Source organism: Planococcus citri, chromosome 1 (genome assembly GCF_950023065.1).
Source record: "Planococcus citri chromosome 1, ihPlaCitr1.1, whole genome shotgun sequence".
Classification (NCBI taxonomy): domain Eukaryota; kingdom Metazoa; phylum Arthropoda; class Insecta; order Hemiptera; family Pseudococcidae; genus Planococcus; species Planococcus citri.
In genome coordinates this window covers 38,579,797-38,594,862 of record NC_088677.1, presented here as the reverse complement: position 1 = coordinate 38,594,862, position 15,066 = coordinate 38,579,797, and the positions used below count along the sequence as shown (strand labels likewise).

Genomic DNA, 15,066 nt, shown 5'->3' with positions numbered 1-15,066 from the left:
AACGAACAACCACGTTACCGGACCGGCGGAGGAACAGAATGCAGCTAGGGGAACAAAATTTAATGAATAGATGTTGGAAGTGTTGGAATTTTCGATAATTCAGGTGGCTGAGTTTTTAAATTGAAAACGATTGCTGTTTGTGAAGGTACTTAGTTTTACAGCATAGTCTCAAGAAACTTTCAAAATTGAAAACTTTCTTGACTTCTGCAATGAGTTTAATTCGGTATCGAAATTATATTTTTTTGTTTTAAATTCAATTTTGGGCGTCGATTAGGCAAATGAGTATGATTCTCTGCGCTGTCCAGTTGGATACATATTTACATTCACACTATTTCAAGTACAGCAGTCCTAGCAGTACACCAGTACAATTTATTTCCTATGCAAGTAAAAAGATTTGCCTAGCTAAAATCTGAGAAGGAGAAATGAAATACATTTTTGGCGAATTTTAAATGCAATAGCCTTTTACTGTATTAATTACTCCTAGTCATTGGTACCGTAGATACTAGGTAGACACTACACGCATTCTACTTTTACAATATCCATATATTTTGAATTTAAAATTAATAATAATACATAGTTACTTTTTTAAAGCAGCGAAAATTTCTGGCGACAAATATTGAGATTCTGTCATTTTGGTGATAGGAACTGATGTTATTTTCATTCCATCAACGTAACAGTTGCATAAGTTGTGATTCAGCTTGTTAAAGTCATCTTTTGAATTCAATTTAATGTACGCGTATAAACTGTAAATTATACAAAAAAAAAAAAACAATAATAATAATAATACGTAGGTAATAATAATAAAAGTAAAAATATGGACAGTAAAATATAGTCAGGTATTAACTGCAGTTACTTATTTTGAGTGATTGAATTAGCTGAAATTAATTTTCAATCGTACTTAATAGCTATACATACTATACCACAGGAACCTGTTAAGAAATATCTGATGTGATACTACATGCAGGCTTCCGTTCGAAAATTAATCACCTAATTAACTAATCAAAATATTTGCTTATAGTTTACATGATGAGGTGACGGAGATCGTGGAATACTGCTTCTAAATAAGTGCAAAAAATCGTAATTTGGGGTATAACTTGAACTTTTGGGAGAGGGAGGAGATGTTTTCCTGACCTACAGCAGTCATTTACGCTGAATTAACATCCGACTTTTATTAAGCCAAAACAACCTGCCTAATTGTAATTACGAAGGTCCTACTATTGAACATTAAATTCGATTTCAAATAATTATCTAAAATCAATTATGTATTACACATTGATATTTGCTGTCGTCTTCAATTCAATCGAAGCTGGCTGAATCTGTCCACAAAGTTTATATATGTCCTCTTTTTTAATATTTGTTGGCAAATTAGTCAACATTAAATCTTGAATACCCGACGGAAATGTGTCATCTGTAAAATTTATAAGTACATATTAATAATTATATTACATACTTACATAATAGATATGTAGGTACTTGATTTGCAACCTCCGTGTTTAATTTTATCAAAATAGGTGCAATAAGTAAAACAATTACCTAGGTAGTAGGTACTTACCAATATATTTCTTTATACTTTGATTGAAGCTTTTTTTCTTGATCTTTGTTTTATCTATTACCAAAAGTCAAACATGAAACATAAATGAATGCATTTCACGAATGAGTAAAAAAAGAAAATTTCCATACATACTTTCGCTAGAATGAAAATCCATCACATTATGACAGTATGCTAACCTGAAACCTGGATCAGCAGAACTAAGAAGAACCGGCGATGAACAAGAAGGAAGAAATTTACCTACGATCAACAAATTTATATTTTTTCTGTACCTACCTAGACCTACATTAAAATACATAACTCGCGTCTGAATGACGTATTTCCCTTGAAATTTACCTACCACTTGCAGAAGCGGAATTCGTTGAAGGTTTATTATCAGTAAAAACCTTCTCGCATTCGATTTGATTCAGTTTCGTTTGAGTAAGCTGCTTAAAAAGTCGTTTAATTTTGCTGAAATTTTCACTTTTATCACTTTTGCAAGCTGTATCGCCAGTGCAATCGAAGTCAAAATCTACACTCCTAAATAATGAAATATAAATGAATATACTACAGACTTAAAATCTTTGTAACAGATCAATTAGGGTTATAAATTACCTAAAAGCAGCCAAAATGTGATCTAAATCTTTCATACAACGCTCTGCTGCTTCTTCCGAATTGAAATAAATCATCTTGTAATTGTTTTCAGACACAATTTTATCAATTTTACCGTACTGGTCGAATAACTGCTTTATTTCGTTATCAGTAAAACTCCTCAAGCTTACAATTTTAATGGCATTGTTTGATATTCTATGCAGGTTGGAATCCATCATCGATAAAATTGAAGACAAATTTGTAACGTCAAGTTCTAAAGATATTTTTAAAAATTTACTTGGGAATGGGAATCTTCACGTAAAAATTTCACATCTATGAATTGGTATATATATAGTTGCAGCGTGACTTTGTTATGAATTGTTAAACAAAATTTCATCACAAATCGTAATCAACCATTGAATTCCGAACTGTGGACAAATGACGAAAATTTTCGTTTGAAAAAAAAAAATATACCTATGTACAATACTGTTCTATATTATTACATAAATTGTTCATTTGGTTCATTGTTGTTGAGCACTTTTCGTAAAATTTTCTGATTGATTCAAAATTTTTAAAAAAGAATCCTTTCTTTACATTGCATGAAAAACTGTATTTAAGTTTACTTGAAGGAATAATAACAACCCGTAAATAATAAAACTAAAAATATACACCACGCTTACAATTGTGCTTAAAAGGTTCAAAAATGAAAAAAAGTATACAAAATCGTATTATTTTTTACGACTAGAATTTTGGGGAAAAGTAAAAATAAAAACAATAGAACATGCTACAAAAAATATTCACAAAACAAAACGAGACAATTTTATATTTAAAATGAGGAAATGTAGAAAAAAAAATCGTTTTATCGTCACTTCAATATAAATAATAATATATTCACAACTTTGATGATTTGGAAGTCTAGTCTGTACAAGAATGGGGAATCTTACGATTACACGATAAAATAAATACACGAATAAATTACATATAAAGCTATTGCAAGTTTTTGAATATTACTCGTACTTCCAAAATTACTCATTTGAAATGAATGTAAGATTTCTATACTTACACGCGACGCATTTAACTAAAATTTGTACGAGTACTAAACAGTGAACACAGCTGATATCCTCATAAAACTTCAAACCAAACTTCCACACAGAGGGCCACAGATTAGGCTCCCTCAAAATCCTTATAAGTTTTATTATAAATTAACTCTTATTGATGCACGATACACCGATTGGTGTGTTTTCGAAGTAGTCGAATTCGAATTTTTTTTTTTTTTTTTTGAAGGAATGAAGGGTGAGGCATAGTAAAGCAAATTCGTTTGTTCTAAGAACTTGTGATTTTTTGGAAGTATAAGCGTTTTATGGGAGGGGGGGGGGTCTGTGGCCCACTGTGTTCCATACCAAATTAAATAAATTAAAAAAATTCTCCAACACGGTACATTACCTCGTACCTAGACCTACCTATACATGAGCAACATTATTACTATTATAAATGAATACCAGCTGCAAGAGAAACTAAATAAGTACAATTTAATTTCGTCCCTTCGATTGAAAAATTCAGTTCCTTAAAGTTCATTCATCTATTGGAATTAAAAAGAGATCGAAACGCTTTCATTTGAAATATCGAACGACAATCATCCACAAAATCTTACATATCATACTTATTAGGCAAAGGCAATTCAGATGAAATTATATGCCAGCCAGAAAAATTTGTAATACCTAAATATCTAATCGTAAAAATAATTGAAAAATCAAGGCAAAACCATAAACTACGGTAGTAATACTTTGTAGAACAGTAACATACCGAGTGCTTACATTATGGTAGTAATACTTTGCGGAACAGTTACATACCAGGTACTTACGTAATAAGTACTGCAAAGTGAGAATATCCGTTAATCTATAATGCTAAATAATCTTTACCGCCTTCCGAAATAGTTTTTGTCGTTGGTTCGGGCATTGGAAGGTTGTCGATGATTGGCGCAGCGGATGGTCTAGATCGTTCTTTTTTACAAACTCGCACGTGAGCTTTCAGATTCACGAATCTATCGAACATACATCTACAAAAATCACATGTAAAACTCTTGGAATTTTTGCAATCGCCAGATGCTATATGCTTTTGTAAAGCTTCGCTACTTTTAAATGCAACCTTACAAGCACATACAGATTGCATTCCGTCATTCGGATGGCAAGCTAAATGTTTCTGCAAGTAGTAATCATTCAAAGCGTAATACTCGCATTTATCGCATTTCGGGAACTTGAAACTAGAAGGCGGTTCGACATTGTGTTTGGTAAACAGATGGTAAAGTTGCATATTTCTTTTCAATGATTTATAACCGCAATGTACGCAAAAAACTGGATTATTAGGTTCTCCATGAACGTCGTGGAAATGTGTCCTGAACTCGAAATATGTGTCGAATTTCGAGATACCACACGCTTTACATTCCCAAGGACCGGTAACATTTTCGAATGAAGGTAGCTTGATGTTATCAGGTTTCTTAGATTTATCTTCGGAGTCTTTTGCAGCATCGACTTTTTGTGTCACGTCGGTTTTCTTCACGAGAATGGCTTTATTGATACGGGCTTGATCTCTTAGTATTTCTGGAATAGGCCCGTTAACAGGAACAAGTTTAAAGCGAACATTTTTGTTCTTGAATAAGGGATTCTTCTTACATAAGTCCTCAACTATTTTACTCAGCTGAGCCGTATTCTCTGTTCCTTTAGCTTTCACAATTATCTGAGAATTCGAATTTGTTAACAGCTCGGTCGTTTCGGTATTTTGAGGGACGATAGGAGCTGCGTCAGGAAGAATATTTTCAGATGTATCATCAATACAATCACCGGAATCAGGTAGAATAGATTCGCCCACTGAATCATTGGTTTCATTCAAGTCAAAAGATGGTTGAGAAACTACCGTGTCATTCATTTCCGAAACTAATGGAGTATCGAAATCGGACGCAAAAGTGGTATCCGTAAGTACACTTATACTATTACTCGCATTTTCGATCAATTCGGCTTTTTCTGCCGCATTTTTCGAACCAATTACGGATATTGAAACATCTGGAAGTTCTTCGGAAAGCGAGCGTATTTTGAAGTCCTCTTCTACCGACGTTACCACCGCGTTATTTAATTTGATCAACTCGACTTTTTCGCCGTTTTCGATGGAAGGAACTTCGATAATTTCAGGCGCTTTTTCTGGAATTTTACTCTTCGCCATGGTGTTGGAAAAGTGCAATGCGATGGCAGCGTCACTAGATACATTGGGATTCTCTATGAGGGGCGGCGGTTCCACAGCAACATTGACCGCAACATTATTAGTTTTGATATTTTTATTATGGTATCTAGGAACGTCGGATTTCTTGGTTGGTGTTACAGCGCTTCTTTTAGGAGGAATCGGATCTGGTTTAGATAAATAAGATGTGTTCTCACGTTTTCTCGTTACGTTGTCGCTATTCACCGTGTATGGAGGAGTATATTTATCGAATGGACTGTACAAAGCGTTTGAATAATTCCTTTTGTGATTTGAAGTTTCCCTATTCTTTTTCAAAAACAGAAGATGGTGTTGTTCGAGAGCTTTAAATGATTCTGACTCACTGAATAAAGGCTGGGTTTCGTATGAGACATCTTCAAACGAAAATCTGTACGAACACTCTGACATCATAGATGCTGGTATTTCGAAACGTGAAGGTACTGGTTCCGTTAGTGTTCTGCAAACATTTAAGTGCCCAAATAACAATAATTAGGTATGTACTTTTGACAATTTCCTCGAAAAATATAATTAAGTAAAGCGTTTCATATATTGTATGCTTACGTGATTAATCCATATGTACGCGATGCGCTAAATTTTTGTTGCAAGTACGGAAATCTGGAGTGATATAAAAAAAATCATCAAGAAAATAAGCCTATAGATTCATGGCAGAATTTCAGAGTTGGATCATTATCTTACTTATGTAAGGGAGGTAATACAGAATTTCTGCTAGCTCTCGGTCTGTTTTTCACTTCGGAAGGTTTTTTCTTATAATTAGATTGACTGGGAGTCTGAGGTGCATTTCTGGTTTCCGGGACACTAGCTCCGACGTCATTATGACTTTCAACGTTCATGGCACAGGCATCCTCGTTGACTTTTTCTTCGGTTTCATCGTCCATTGATAATGTAAAAGAACACTGCGAAATAATATCATCCTTCAAAATCTGATCTGAGCTACAAACGAAAACTGAAAACTTGAAATATTTTCATTCAATTACCGATTCTTCCATTTTTATCAATTCCGACAACAGTCTCATATTTAACAAATTGGCCGCTAATAAGAGGTCATCTTTTTCCTCTCTGTTGAATATAATTTTTCCTGTGTAAACAAAACTAGAAACAACATGACCACTTTTAGAACTGAATTCATGAACAACCATTTCAAAATAAATTTTATTCAATTTCAACTTACTCTAGCACCATCTTTAATGCTTTACAGGAGACCTCTTCAGGAAGTATAATATGCTGTTTATCTCCTAATTCTTTAACGTATTCTGAACAAGCAGACATAATTAACCGATGTACCTGTAAAGCATTCATTGCGAAACTCAGAAATTACTGCTGTCAGTCACCAATACATTTTCATAATATACAAAACTCACAAGAAAAATCTGATTGTTGCAAGATATTTCTAAATCACATTTTTCTCCTTTTTCATACATCAGTTGGAACTGCTTCATCAAGTAAGGGCCCCAATTTTCGAAATCGGTGCTTATTGACTCCATGGTAAGAACGTTTTTTGAACGACTGTAAATAAAACAAAGCGCCATTTCAATATCAATATCGTAATTAACAATCTTGTAAGTATATGTATTAAAGTTCTTGGAAGTTAATCATAGAAAATACATTTTTCAATCTTCGAAATCACTGTAGATCACAGAACAGCGAGATTGGCGATTATACATGAAACAACCCCAACAACATATCACAAATTTACCTTACAAAATGAATTGGACAATATAATAACCGCGACAAGAGCCAAATACTGGTTTGAAAAAGTGTTTGGATGAAGATGAAATCAATGAATAAATACGAAATAAACACCGAAACATTATTATTTCATTGAGAACCATTCGGAAACTTGCGGAATGCAACCGCACGTAAATAAACATAGTGTTAGTGTTATAATTTTATCAAACTCAAAAAATATTAATGAAGATGAACTTTACCTGGATTCAAACTTTTTCCAATGATCAATTTTACATCACTAATGAAGATAAACTCTAAAGAGAAAAATATTACAAACGCTCTCTCTTTACCTTATCGTAGAAATCATAAAACACTTCATGTTTGCAAAATGCTGTTGAGAGAGAAAAGAAACCCACGATGGCGTTATAATAATCAACTTATAGATAGCGCTGAATGTTGATGCCAAACGCTAAAACACTTTTCCATATTTTTCACGTTGCGGTGTTTCGCTAGTTTCGCAGGCGCATTCTACTCACTACTGTGATTGATCGGTAAGAAAATTTCACTTATCATAGTCGTTTCCTATTGGTCCATATTGTAAGAGCGTTAATGAAAGTAACAAATGAAAACATTGAAATACCAAAACACTGCCTGATATTGGCGATTTCATTGTTGTTATTGTTGTGGTGTTTATCTTTTTTTTTGGTAGATCCTCGAAGTGTTTTTTGTTTTTAAAAGTGTAGAAAATGGGTACAAAGTTGATGGCTACAAATCATTTTATGTAGTTTTTTCCAATGATTATTCACCAGTTGTTCGTAGGCTGTACTTCATTTGCAATTTTGAGATTTACTTGAAGTTTCTTTGTATCTGTAAGTAAGTGTATTGTTTTTATTGAATATTGCGTATTAGAAATTCATGATCCCTGGGTTCTTGCCGAATGTCTTTGTTTTCATCCTCAACACATGTATCCGTAAACCATTAAAATTGTAACAGATTATATGAACGATCTGGTACTTGAATGAGTAATTCAAAAAAGAACGTTTACTTTTTTCCATAACTTCTCGTTGTATCAACGGGTTGAAGTACCATTCATTTTTCGTGTTATGCAACTTTTTCACACGTGTTCTAAAGAATTGATATGATTAATTTCAGATTGTTCGCCTTCGGAGTATGTAATGGCCACTGAAACGCTTGGAAGTTCTTCCGATGAAGAAATATCATTCAGCGAATGGCAATTTGTTGTTAAAAGTAATGGAGAATGCAGCGATGACGAAAGTATTGAAATAATTGAACGTGAAATATTACGCAGTGTGACGTCTTCATCTTGTAGTGGTACGATTTTTTTCTTTTCAACCTTTTGAGTTGTCAATTTGTGAATCTTCGGTTGATTACTCAAAAAAAAATCTTGGTTTTAGAAGATGGAAATGACGACGAACCTGATATTGTTGACTGGGAAGTTCCTGTTGAGGACGCAGGAATATACCCTGACGGCGAGGAGTCCATCAATAATCCACCATCAGAAATAGAAACTTGTCAAATTGATACTGATCAAATTCTGGAGAACACTTCTTATATATCAGAAGAAAGTCACGCGACAGCGACTCCAATGAATAATTTTTCTCGTAAAGTACTGTATTCGTGTGTGATAGCTGCCATGATCAGTATAATTATTCACCAATATCGTGGTAAGAACGGAATGGTTTAAGTTTATTTATCGTCATATGAATATATCTTAAGAATTGTTACTACATATTTATATATTTTTTTATTTTCAGGAAACCTACTCGATATACTATTAAATCGTTTATATGACACCAAATCCAAAGGTATTTATCATATTTATCAATTTTTTTCTATATTTTTTCCCTTCATTTTTCATAAATCCAGTAGGGTAAGTACTTCAGTTGTTCATAATTTATTTAATATTTGTCCATTTATTTTAAATTTAGTTGGTGATCCTTCTTCACAAGACGCTACGATTTTTATACGTGCTGAACTGAAAAAACATCCCGAAGGTACGTAATATTTTGTGTTTAGTAACTCATGTTAATTATGCATGTTGATGAATCGCAAAACAGTAAATTTATGTGTTCATAAAAAAAAACTTGTAATTTCGGTTTAATTTTATAACTCTGCACTTCTGCAACCTATGTACATTGTCCATATTTAAATTTGATTTATTTTTTTCAAAAAAATGTAAATTTATAAAAATACTTGAATTTTTGATTTCAGATCAACTTCATTCTAATGATCCTGTCGATCCAGCTGTGCAAGATTTGATAGATAAACGAGAGCAATTCAAGAAACTCAGTGAGAAATACGAAATGATTATTAAAAATACGTTTTCAGCCGGAAGCAATAATTATTATATAGATGTTTCGGTTTTGCAAGATATATTCCATGGTTTCCCTCACATTGTCAATTTTCCACACCCTGCTCCATGTAATCCAGATTTTTATAGCATAGAACCGCCTGTGCTATGTACTGATTCTACAGGAAAAGCCGTGTTGTTCATGAATGAAGCACATTACAATGAGTTATTGCGAGTGATATTGGATGCAATGCAATTTCACGAAGAAAAAGTGCACAAGTCATTAAATAATTTTATGAAAACTTATTCAAAGTTGGGGCATTTAGAATTTTCTGCATTCAAGCCGGTGAAATTCGGACTTCATACCGAAAATTCAAATGGTGAAACTTCAAAAACTGAAACACATCGTGATAATATTCAAGTGAATGAATTAATTAATGACATCACTGCAAAGGTTGATCCGATATCAGATTCATCCAAATCTCACTCATCGAACGACGCCGAATCAAGAGTTCAAGAAGTAATAGAGGATGTTCGAATGTTGTACAAGAAAATTAAAAATCAGTTTGAAGACTTTCATCAACTTTGGGCGAAATGTAATAAAAACAATCAAGATTCATGTGTATTGAAGAGCGAAGTAGTATCGGAGCAAAACGATACATTTTCTAACGAAGAAGTAAAGTTGAATGCCACGCATGACGAAGTAACTAAATCTCCTTCCGTTTCAGAATTTATTTACAAGATTGCACCTATTACTGATAGATGGTCGTTGAAAATGGATTCTAAAGTGTCCGCGGACACAGATTCGCAATATAACGAGAAATCAAACGGCGAATGGGTTTTGAAAATGGGAAAAGCGAGAGAGAAGCTACGCAAGCGACACAAGGAAAAAAATTTCAATAGAAAAACGCACAAATCAAGCAAGAAAGAAGAGCACGAATTGTATAAACGTTATCGAGCATTCTTCAGTCAAACTCGAGAAAAATTTAAAAATAATTATAAAAAATTCTCATCGCATTTTAAATCTAAACTTGAAAAATTTGGAGATGGAATGAAACGCAGTTATGAAAAAATATCATCGGATTGGAAGCATTACGCTAAGAGTGTTTTTCAAACGTTTCATTTTTAAATTTTTCCTAAAATTGTTTGATTTTAAATGATATACCTATTACTACCACTTATATGTGCATGATGATCTATTTTTAATGTCCCTTTTTCCTAGTACTATTGTTAATGAATTTTTATGATCTTGTCGTTGTGGTATTTTTACACAAACTTGGAGTTTTTTTTTAAATGGTGCGTATTTTACAGTATTTATGTTTCTGCGTTTTGTAGATATTCTCATTTTTAATCAGTACCTCTACCTATTATTCTACCGAATGTATGTACTATGTACCTGTCAATTTTTTGCAATTTTGGAGTGTAGGTATTCCTTTTTATTCCGACGACTACTATTTCAACGTACGTAGAATGTTCGTTTTTTCCATGTTGGTATAGAAAGATAATATTCTTTCTACCCGCTTATTCTGTGTAATAATCACCAACTCACATTTTATAATGCTGCAAATTGTTTTGCTGTATCAATGAAACCTTTGCTCCTGTTTTGTTTTACCTTATTAGTGTTTTACCTATCAAACTGTATTTCGACAATTTTGAGTGAATAATAATAATGTACGTTTTATTTCAATGGCTGCTGTTTTTCTAATTCTGCGAGGTTTTTTATTCAACAAAACATACTCCTACGTGAAAATAATTTTGATTATGTACTTGTAGGTACTGATCTGAATTGGTGCATTTATGTTATTGTGAAAGCCTACGTAATGTCAATTTGTTGGATTATGACTGGCCATTTCACGCTTAAAATTAAGATTTACGTTACTTGTTGTTGAACAATATGCATGTGTAATAAATTTCTATCACAACTCATAATCGCTTCTGTCATAAATCAACTGAAGAAGAAAAACTCAAAAAGAAAATGAAAAAACAGTTTTATTAACATATAAATTAGGTACACGATGACGGTGATGTAGATAGCATAAAAATTGATGTGAATCACAGTTGAAAAAAGGTAAGCAACATTCCAGTAGAGACGAAATTCAGATTGAATAATTGAAATGAGACCAAGGACCAAGAGTAGCAACAGCAAAAACTACTACGTTAACTTTTTTCCATTCAGTTGATTACTGAATAACGCAGGTTTCTGCAACAGTCAAATATTTCATTGCGCATGAGTTTCTTATGTAGTAAAATGCTAAAATTTGTAATAATGATTGATATTGAATGAGGATTGCAAAGTATACGAGTAATTAGGTACGTGTTTTTCGGTTTACGTGATATTGTATTTACTGATTGAATGATGTTAATTTGGTCAACTACAAAATAACTCTTTCATTTTTTTAGTACACAGGTACAGATCTGGTCTTTGTTCGATCATCGTGACTGGTGCAATAGGTACTGAATAAAATTCTCTGAATTTATGAATGAACGATATTCTAAAAATTGAAAATACTCACGCTAATAATTATGTAGTTCCGTAATAGGTAAGGTAAATATCCATGGAAATATTACGAGTGTAATCAAATTTTAGCCCATTTCAAAAGCCAAAAGATAAATTTACTACCTAAATTTCATGTAATCGTGTCGAAAATAATTTTAAAAACTTTTAGAAATTCTTCAGAAAATTTCTAGGCGGAAATTGTCTAAAATGTCATCTTTGAGTGAAGTTAACACATAAATAATTAAATAGAAGCGTGAATATAACAAAATAACAACTTTATGTTCTTATGTTTTATAATAAGTGATGAGAAACAAAAGGCACATGGCGCATTTACTTCATGAATGAATCTCAAACAACTTTAAAAAACATAACATTAATTCAACACTACCAAGTTTTATAAATCTAAAATAAATCAAATCAGTCTTGCATCAAATAATAAAAACTTAAATTAAAAATTAAAAACAAAATATTAACAACATTAAGTAGGATTGAAAACAAGCACGAATACGAACACTCGGAAAGTATAATTTTCGTAACCAGAATTAAGTATATGTATTATCACTGTTTACTACCGTTACTTAAAAATTTTAAAAGCACAACATTTCTAAATTTTTTGGTCTTTTTACCTCTGTTTTCAGTAGATGATAATTGTTCTTCGTTTTCTTTCATCGAGAGCAACGATTTGGCGCTTTCAGCTTGTTTCAACCACTCGCGAGTCTAAAATAAACATCAATTTTCCAAAATATTACATTCGTGGTTCAAATTACATTTTTTTAAATTTCGTTTGAAAAATCAGGTGTTTACTTGTACATAAAGTAATTCTTTACGAATACCAGGCGGTTCTGATTTAATGGCTGGCACTAATATTCCTAGACTGCTTTCAAATTTTTCATAAGCCAATTGATATTTGCCTTCAGCTAAGTACATTTGACCATTCATACCAATTTCCAAAGCGGTCATTAAATTGGGTGTTTTTGAACACAAATCAACTGCAACAAAAATGGCATTGAACAGATTAGTCACAATTTGAAGCTATATAATTGTAAAAAGCAATCAAATCTTACGCAGATTTTTCAATGAACTCGCTCTGGCAACAATTTTACTGAATTTAGGAACTTTTTCAGCTTCTTTATGCTTAACTGGTGAATCAACTTCGTCATACGAGTCTTGTTGAACATTACGAGATGAACGAGATTGTTTTTCCGAAGATGCATCAGCTTTTGTCTCATCACTTAAATGTAACATGCATTTCAATTCTTCTGCTCGTTTAGTGTATCGTATAACTTCGGATCGTAGTTTAATTTTCTTGTCTTCATTAGTTTCGTCTGCAAAATATCATATACATTTACTAATAACCGTTTCACTGAAAACAGAGAAAAAAACTTTATCCAATACCTCTACAAATGGGAACTAAATATGATAATGCTTCACAGTATAGATTAAAAGCTTCAATATGTTGACTAGCTTTATCACAGGTTTCTGCTTTACTAATTATTTTCATCGCTTTTTTGAAGTTTGCTTCGGAAGGAACGTGCTCTAAATCAAGAAATGAATGATTGAAAAATGTTTCATAGCTCATTCGTACTTTCGGATCGTATACCAGAAGATTCTTCAAAAAATCTTGACAATTTTTAGACAGCACACCATTTTCCGGAATCTGCAATTTCGTCATTTTAAAATATATTCTATAGCTCCGACGAATGAGTAGGACAAACCTTACCGTAATGGGAATTTTAGATTTTACTCTAGCATATAGTTCGTTATAGGTGCTCGAGGAGAACGGTGCTTTGCCAAACAAGCACTCATAAGTTATTACTCCAACGGACCAAAGGTCAGCTTTGGCATCATACTGACCACCTAATAACATTTCTGGTGCCATGTACAAGGGCGACCCTCTGATAGCATGCTTTTGAGTAGTATCGCTAAGAAATTGAGCGAAACCAAAATCTAGAAAATAGAATCGCGAATATATGTAAATAAAAATATGTAAGAATTCTTCGAACTTGTTATTAGATAAATGATTTTTCACCTCCAATTTTCAATGTCAGCTTGGGTTTGGTAACTAAAAGTAGATTTTGAGGTTTCAGATCTAAATGACTGATGTCATGAGAACGTAGGAACTGTAATCCAACGGCAAGTTGTTGCAAAAATTTTTGGCAAGTACTTTCGGGCAGTTTACATTTTTGTTTAATAAAAGTAGAGAGATCACCACCATCACAGTATTCCATTATAATATAAATGTTTCTAGAAATTAAAATGAAAATGTGAATCAATTGTTGTAAAAGTGAGTATTACAAATGAATATAGCTTACTTTTCGTCCCATTCAAACTGTCTCATTTCTAGTATATGCGGATGCTTGAATAATTTCATTACTCTGATTTCATTCACAATATCATCTCTTCCTCGTACTGAAAGTTTTGCTTTTTCAACAACTTTAATAGCAACAATATCTTTCGGTTTCGACTGAAAAATAAAAAACAGTTTTATTAATTGTTAATCAGTAAAAACAGAACTTGGCGGAATTCAATATAGAACTTGAATCTACTTTTTTCTGGGCCTTGTAAACGGTTGAATAACTTCCATAGCCAATTTTCGTCACATTAATGAAATCTTCTAGCGGAGTCATTGCAAAATCTAATTGAAGACTCAACTCGAGTGAAAGATTTAATGCGATATCATACGAAATTATTATTCATTCTACATGAACACGGACTTTGGCAATCAACATTGGATCGTAAATTAAAAGGTGCTGTATGCTGTTTTTCTATTTGAATGATTCAGGTTTTCTGGAACTAATATTAAAAATATGATTAGAAATTTAATGATTGGATGATACCAACTACCAAGATGCAATTTGATATTATTTTTAATAAGAATATTCGCCAACATTGAGAAAAAGTAACAACTAACGAACGAATCCAATCCGTTAAAAATTAACGGAATTGTACTGTTATCAAAATGTGTTATCATTTTTCACGCATTTTTCAGTTCTTTTACCTACTCTACGTATGTATTGCAAAATACATGTATAACAATTCATTGTAAACTATACGTACCTGTCAACATACCACATTTCAATGCAGAAAATTGTAATCGAAATTTTACAGTGATTTCTGAGATATCTCAAACTCAAAACACAAGACGAAGAAGAACTATGAACAACATTAACAACAACAACAACAACGGGTGAGGAGCCAGGAGTTTCT

General features: G+C 32.6%; 4 protein-coding genes across 9 annotated transcripts; 1 reads left to right on the top strand and 3 right to left on the bottom strand.

Annotated features, from left to right (window-relative positions):
• Positions 1-433: 433 nt before the first annotated feature.
• Positions 434-3,204, bottom strand: LOC135831811 (uncharacterized). The gene is made up of 6 exons (XM_065344599.1): positions 2,144-3,204; positions 1,890-2,068; positions 1,685-1,789; positions 1,553-1,606; positions 1,270-1,408; positions 434-743 (listed from the first exon to the last, which is right to left on the bottom strand). Exons 1-6 carry the CDS (start codon positions 2,356-2,358, stop codon positions 578-580), a joined length of 858 nt encoding a protein of 285 aa, XP_065200671.1. The 5' UTR covers positions 2,359-3,204; the 3' UTR covers positions 434-577.
• Positions 3,205-3,350: 146 nt separating this feature from the next.
• Positions 3,351-7,535, bottom strand: LOC135831808 (uncharacterized). 2 transcript variants are annotated; one of them, XM_065344590.1, is made up of 7 exons: positions 7,312-7,535; positions 6,745-6,889; positions 6,555-6,667; positions 6,361-6,475; positions 6,062-6,279; positions 5,927-5,980; positions 3,351-5,822 (listed from the first exon to the last, which is right to left on the bottom strand). In XM_065344590.1, exons 2-7 carry the CDS (start codon positions 6,865-6,867, stop codon positions 4,016-4,018), a joined length of 2,430 nt encoding a protein of 809 aa, XP_065200662.1. In that variant the 5' UTR covers positions 6,868-6,889; positions 7,312-7,535; the 3' UTR covers positions 3,351-4,015. The 2 variants fall into 2 exon arrangements, with proteins under 2 accessions (XP_065200662.1, XP_065200663.1); XM_065344591.1 differs by lacking the exon at positions 7,312-7,535 and adding an exon at positions 7,080-7,273.
• Positions 7,536-7,715: 180 nt separating this feature from the next.
• Positions 7,716-11,291, top strand: LOC135831809 (uncharacterized). Of its 3 annotated transcripts, none has more exons than XM_065344595.1 (6): positions 7,716-7,924; positions 8,204-8,383; positions 8,470-8,736; positions 8,827-8,877; positions 9,001-9,066; positions 9,284-11,291. In XM_065344595.1, exons 2-6 carry the CDS (start codon positions 8,227-8,229, stop codon positions 10,489-10,491), a joined length of 1,749 nt encoding a protein of 582 aa, XP_065200667.1. In that variant the 5' UTR covers positions 7,716-7,924; positions 8,204-8,226; the 3' UTR covers positions 10,492-11,291. The 3 variants fall into 3 exon arrangements, with proteins under 3 accessions (XP_065200667.1, XP_065200665.1, XP_065200664.1); XM_065344593.1 differs by having other exon boundaries at positions 7,719-7,920; positions 8,467-8,736; XM_065344592.1 differs by having other exon boundaries at positions 7,719-7,924; positions 8,467-8,736.
• Aduk (Another Drosophila Unc-51-like kinase) lies at positions 10,964-15,065 on the bottom strand. 3 transcript variants are annotated; one of them, XM_065344598.1, is made up of 10 exons: positions 14,917-15,064; positions 14,406-14,652; positions 14,172-14,323; positions 13,889-14,103; positions 13,580-13,806; positions 13,255-13,516; positions 12,924-13,184; positions 12,664-12,848; positions 12,486-12,576; positions 10,964-11,562 (listed from the first exon to the last, which is right to left on the bottom strand). In XM_065344598.1, the coding sequence occupies exons 2-10, from the start codon at positions 14,484-14,486 to the stop codon at positions 11,543-11,545; spliced, it is 1,494 nt and encodes a 497-aa protein (XP_065200670.1). In that variant the 5' UTR covers positions 14,487-14,652; positions 14,917-15,064; the 3' UTR covers positions 10,964-11,542. The 3 variants fall into 3 exon arrangements, with proteins under 3 accessions (XP_065200670.1, XP_065200668.1, XP_065200669.1); XM_065344596.1 differs by lacking the exon at positions 10,964-11,562 and having other exon boundaries at positions 12,120-12,576; positions 14,917-15,065; XM_065344597.1 differs by lacking the exon at positions 10,964-11,562 and having other exon boundaries at positions 12,120-12,576; positions 14,929-15,051.
• Between the last annotated feature and the right edge of the window lies 1 nt (position 15,066).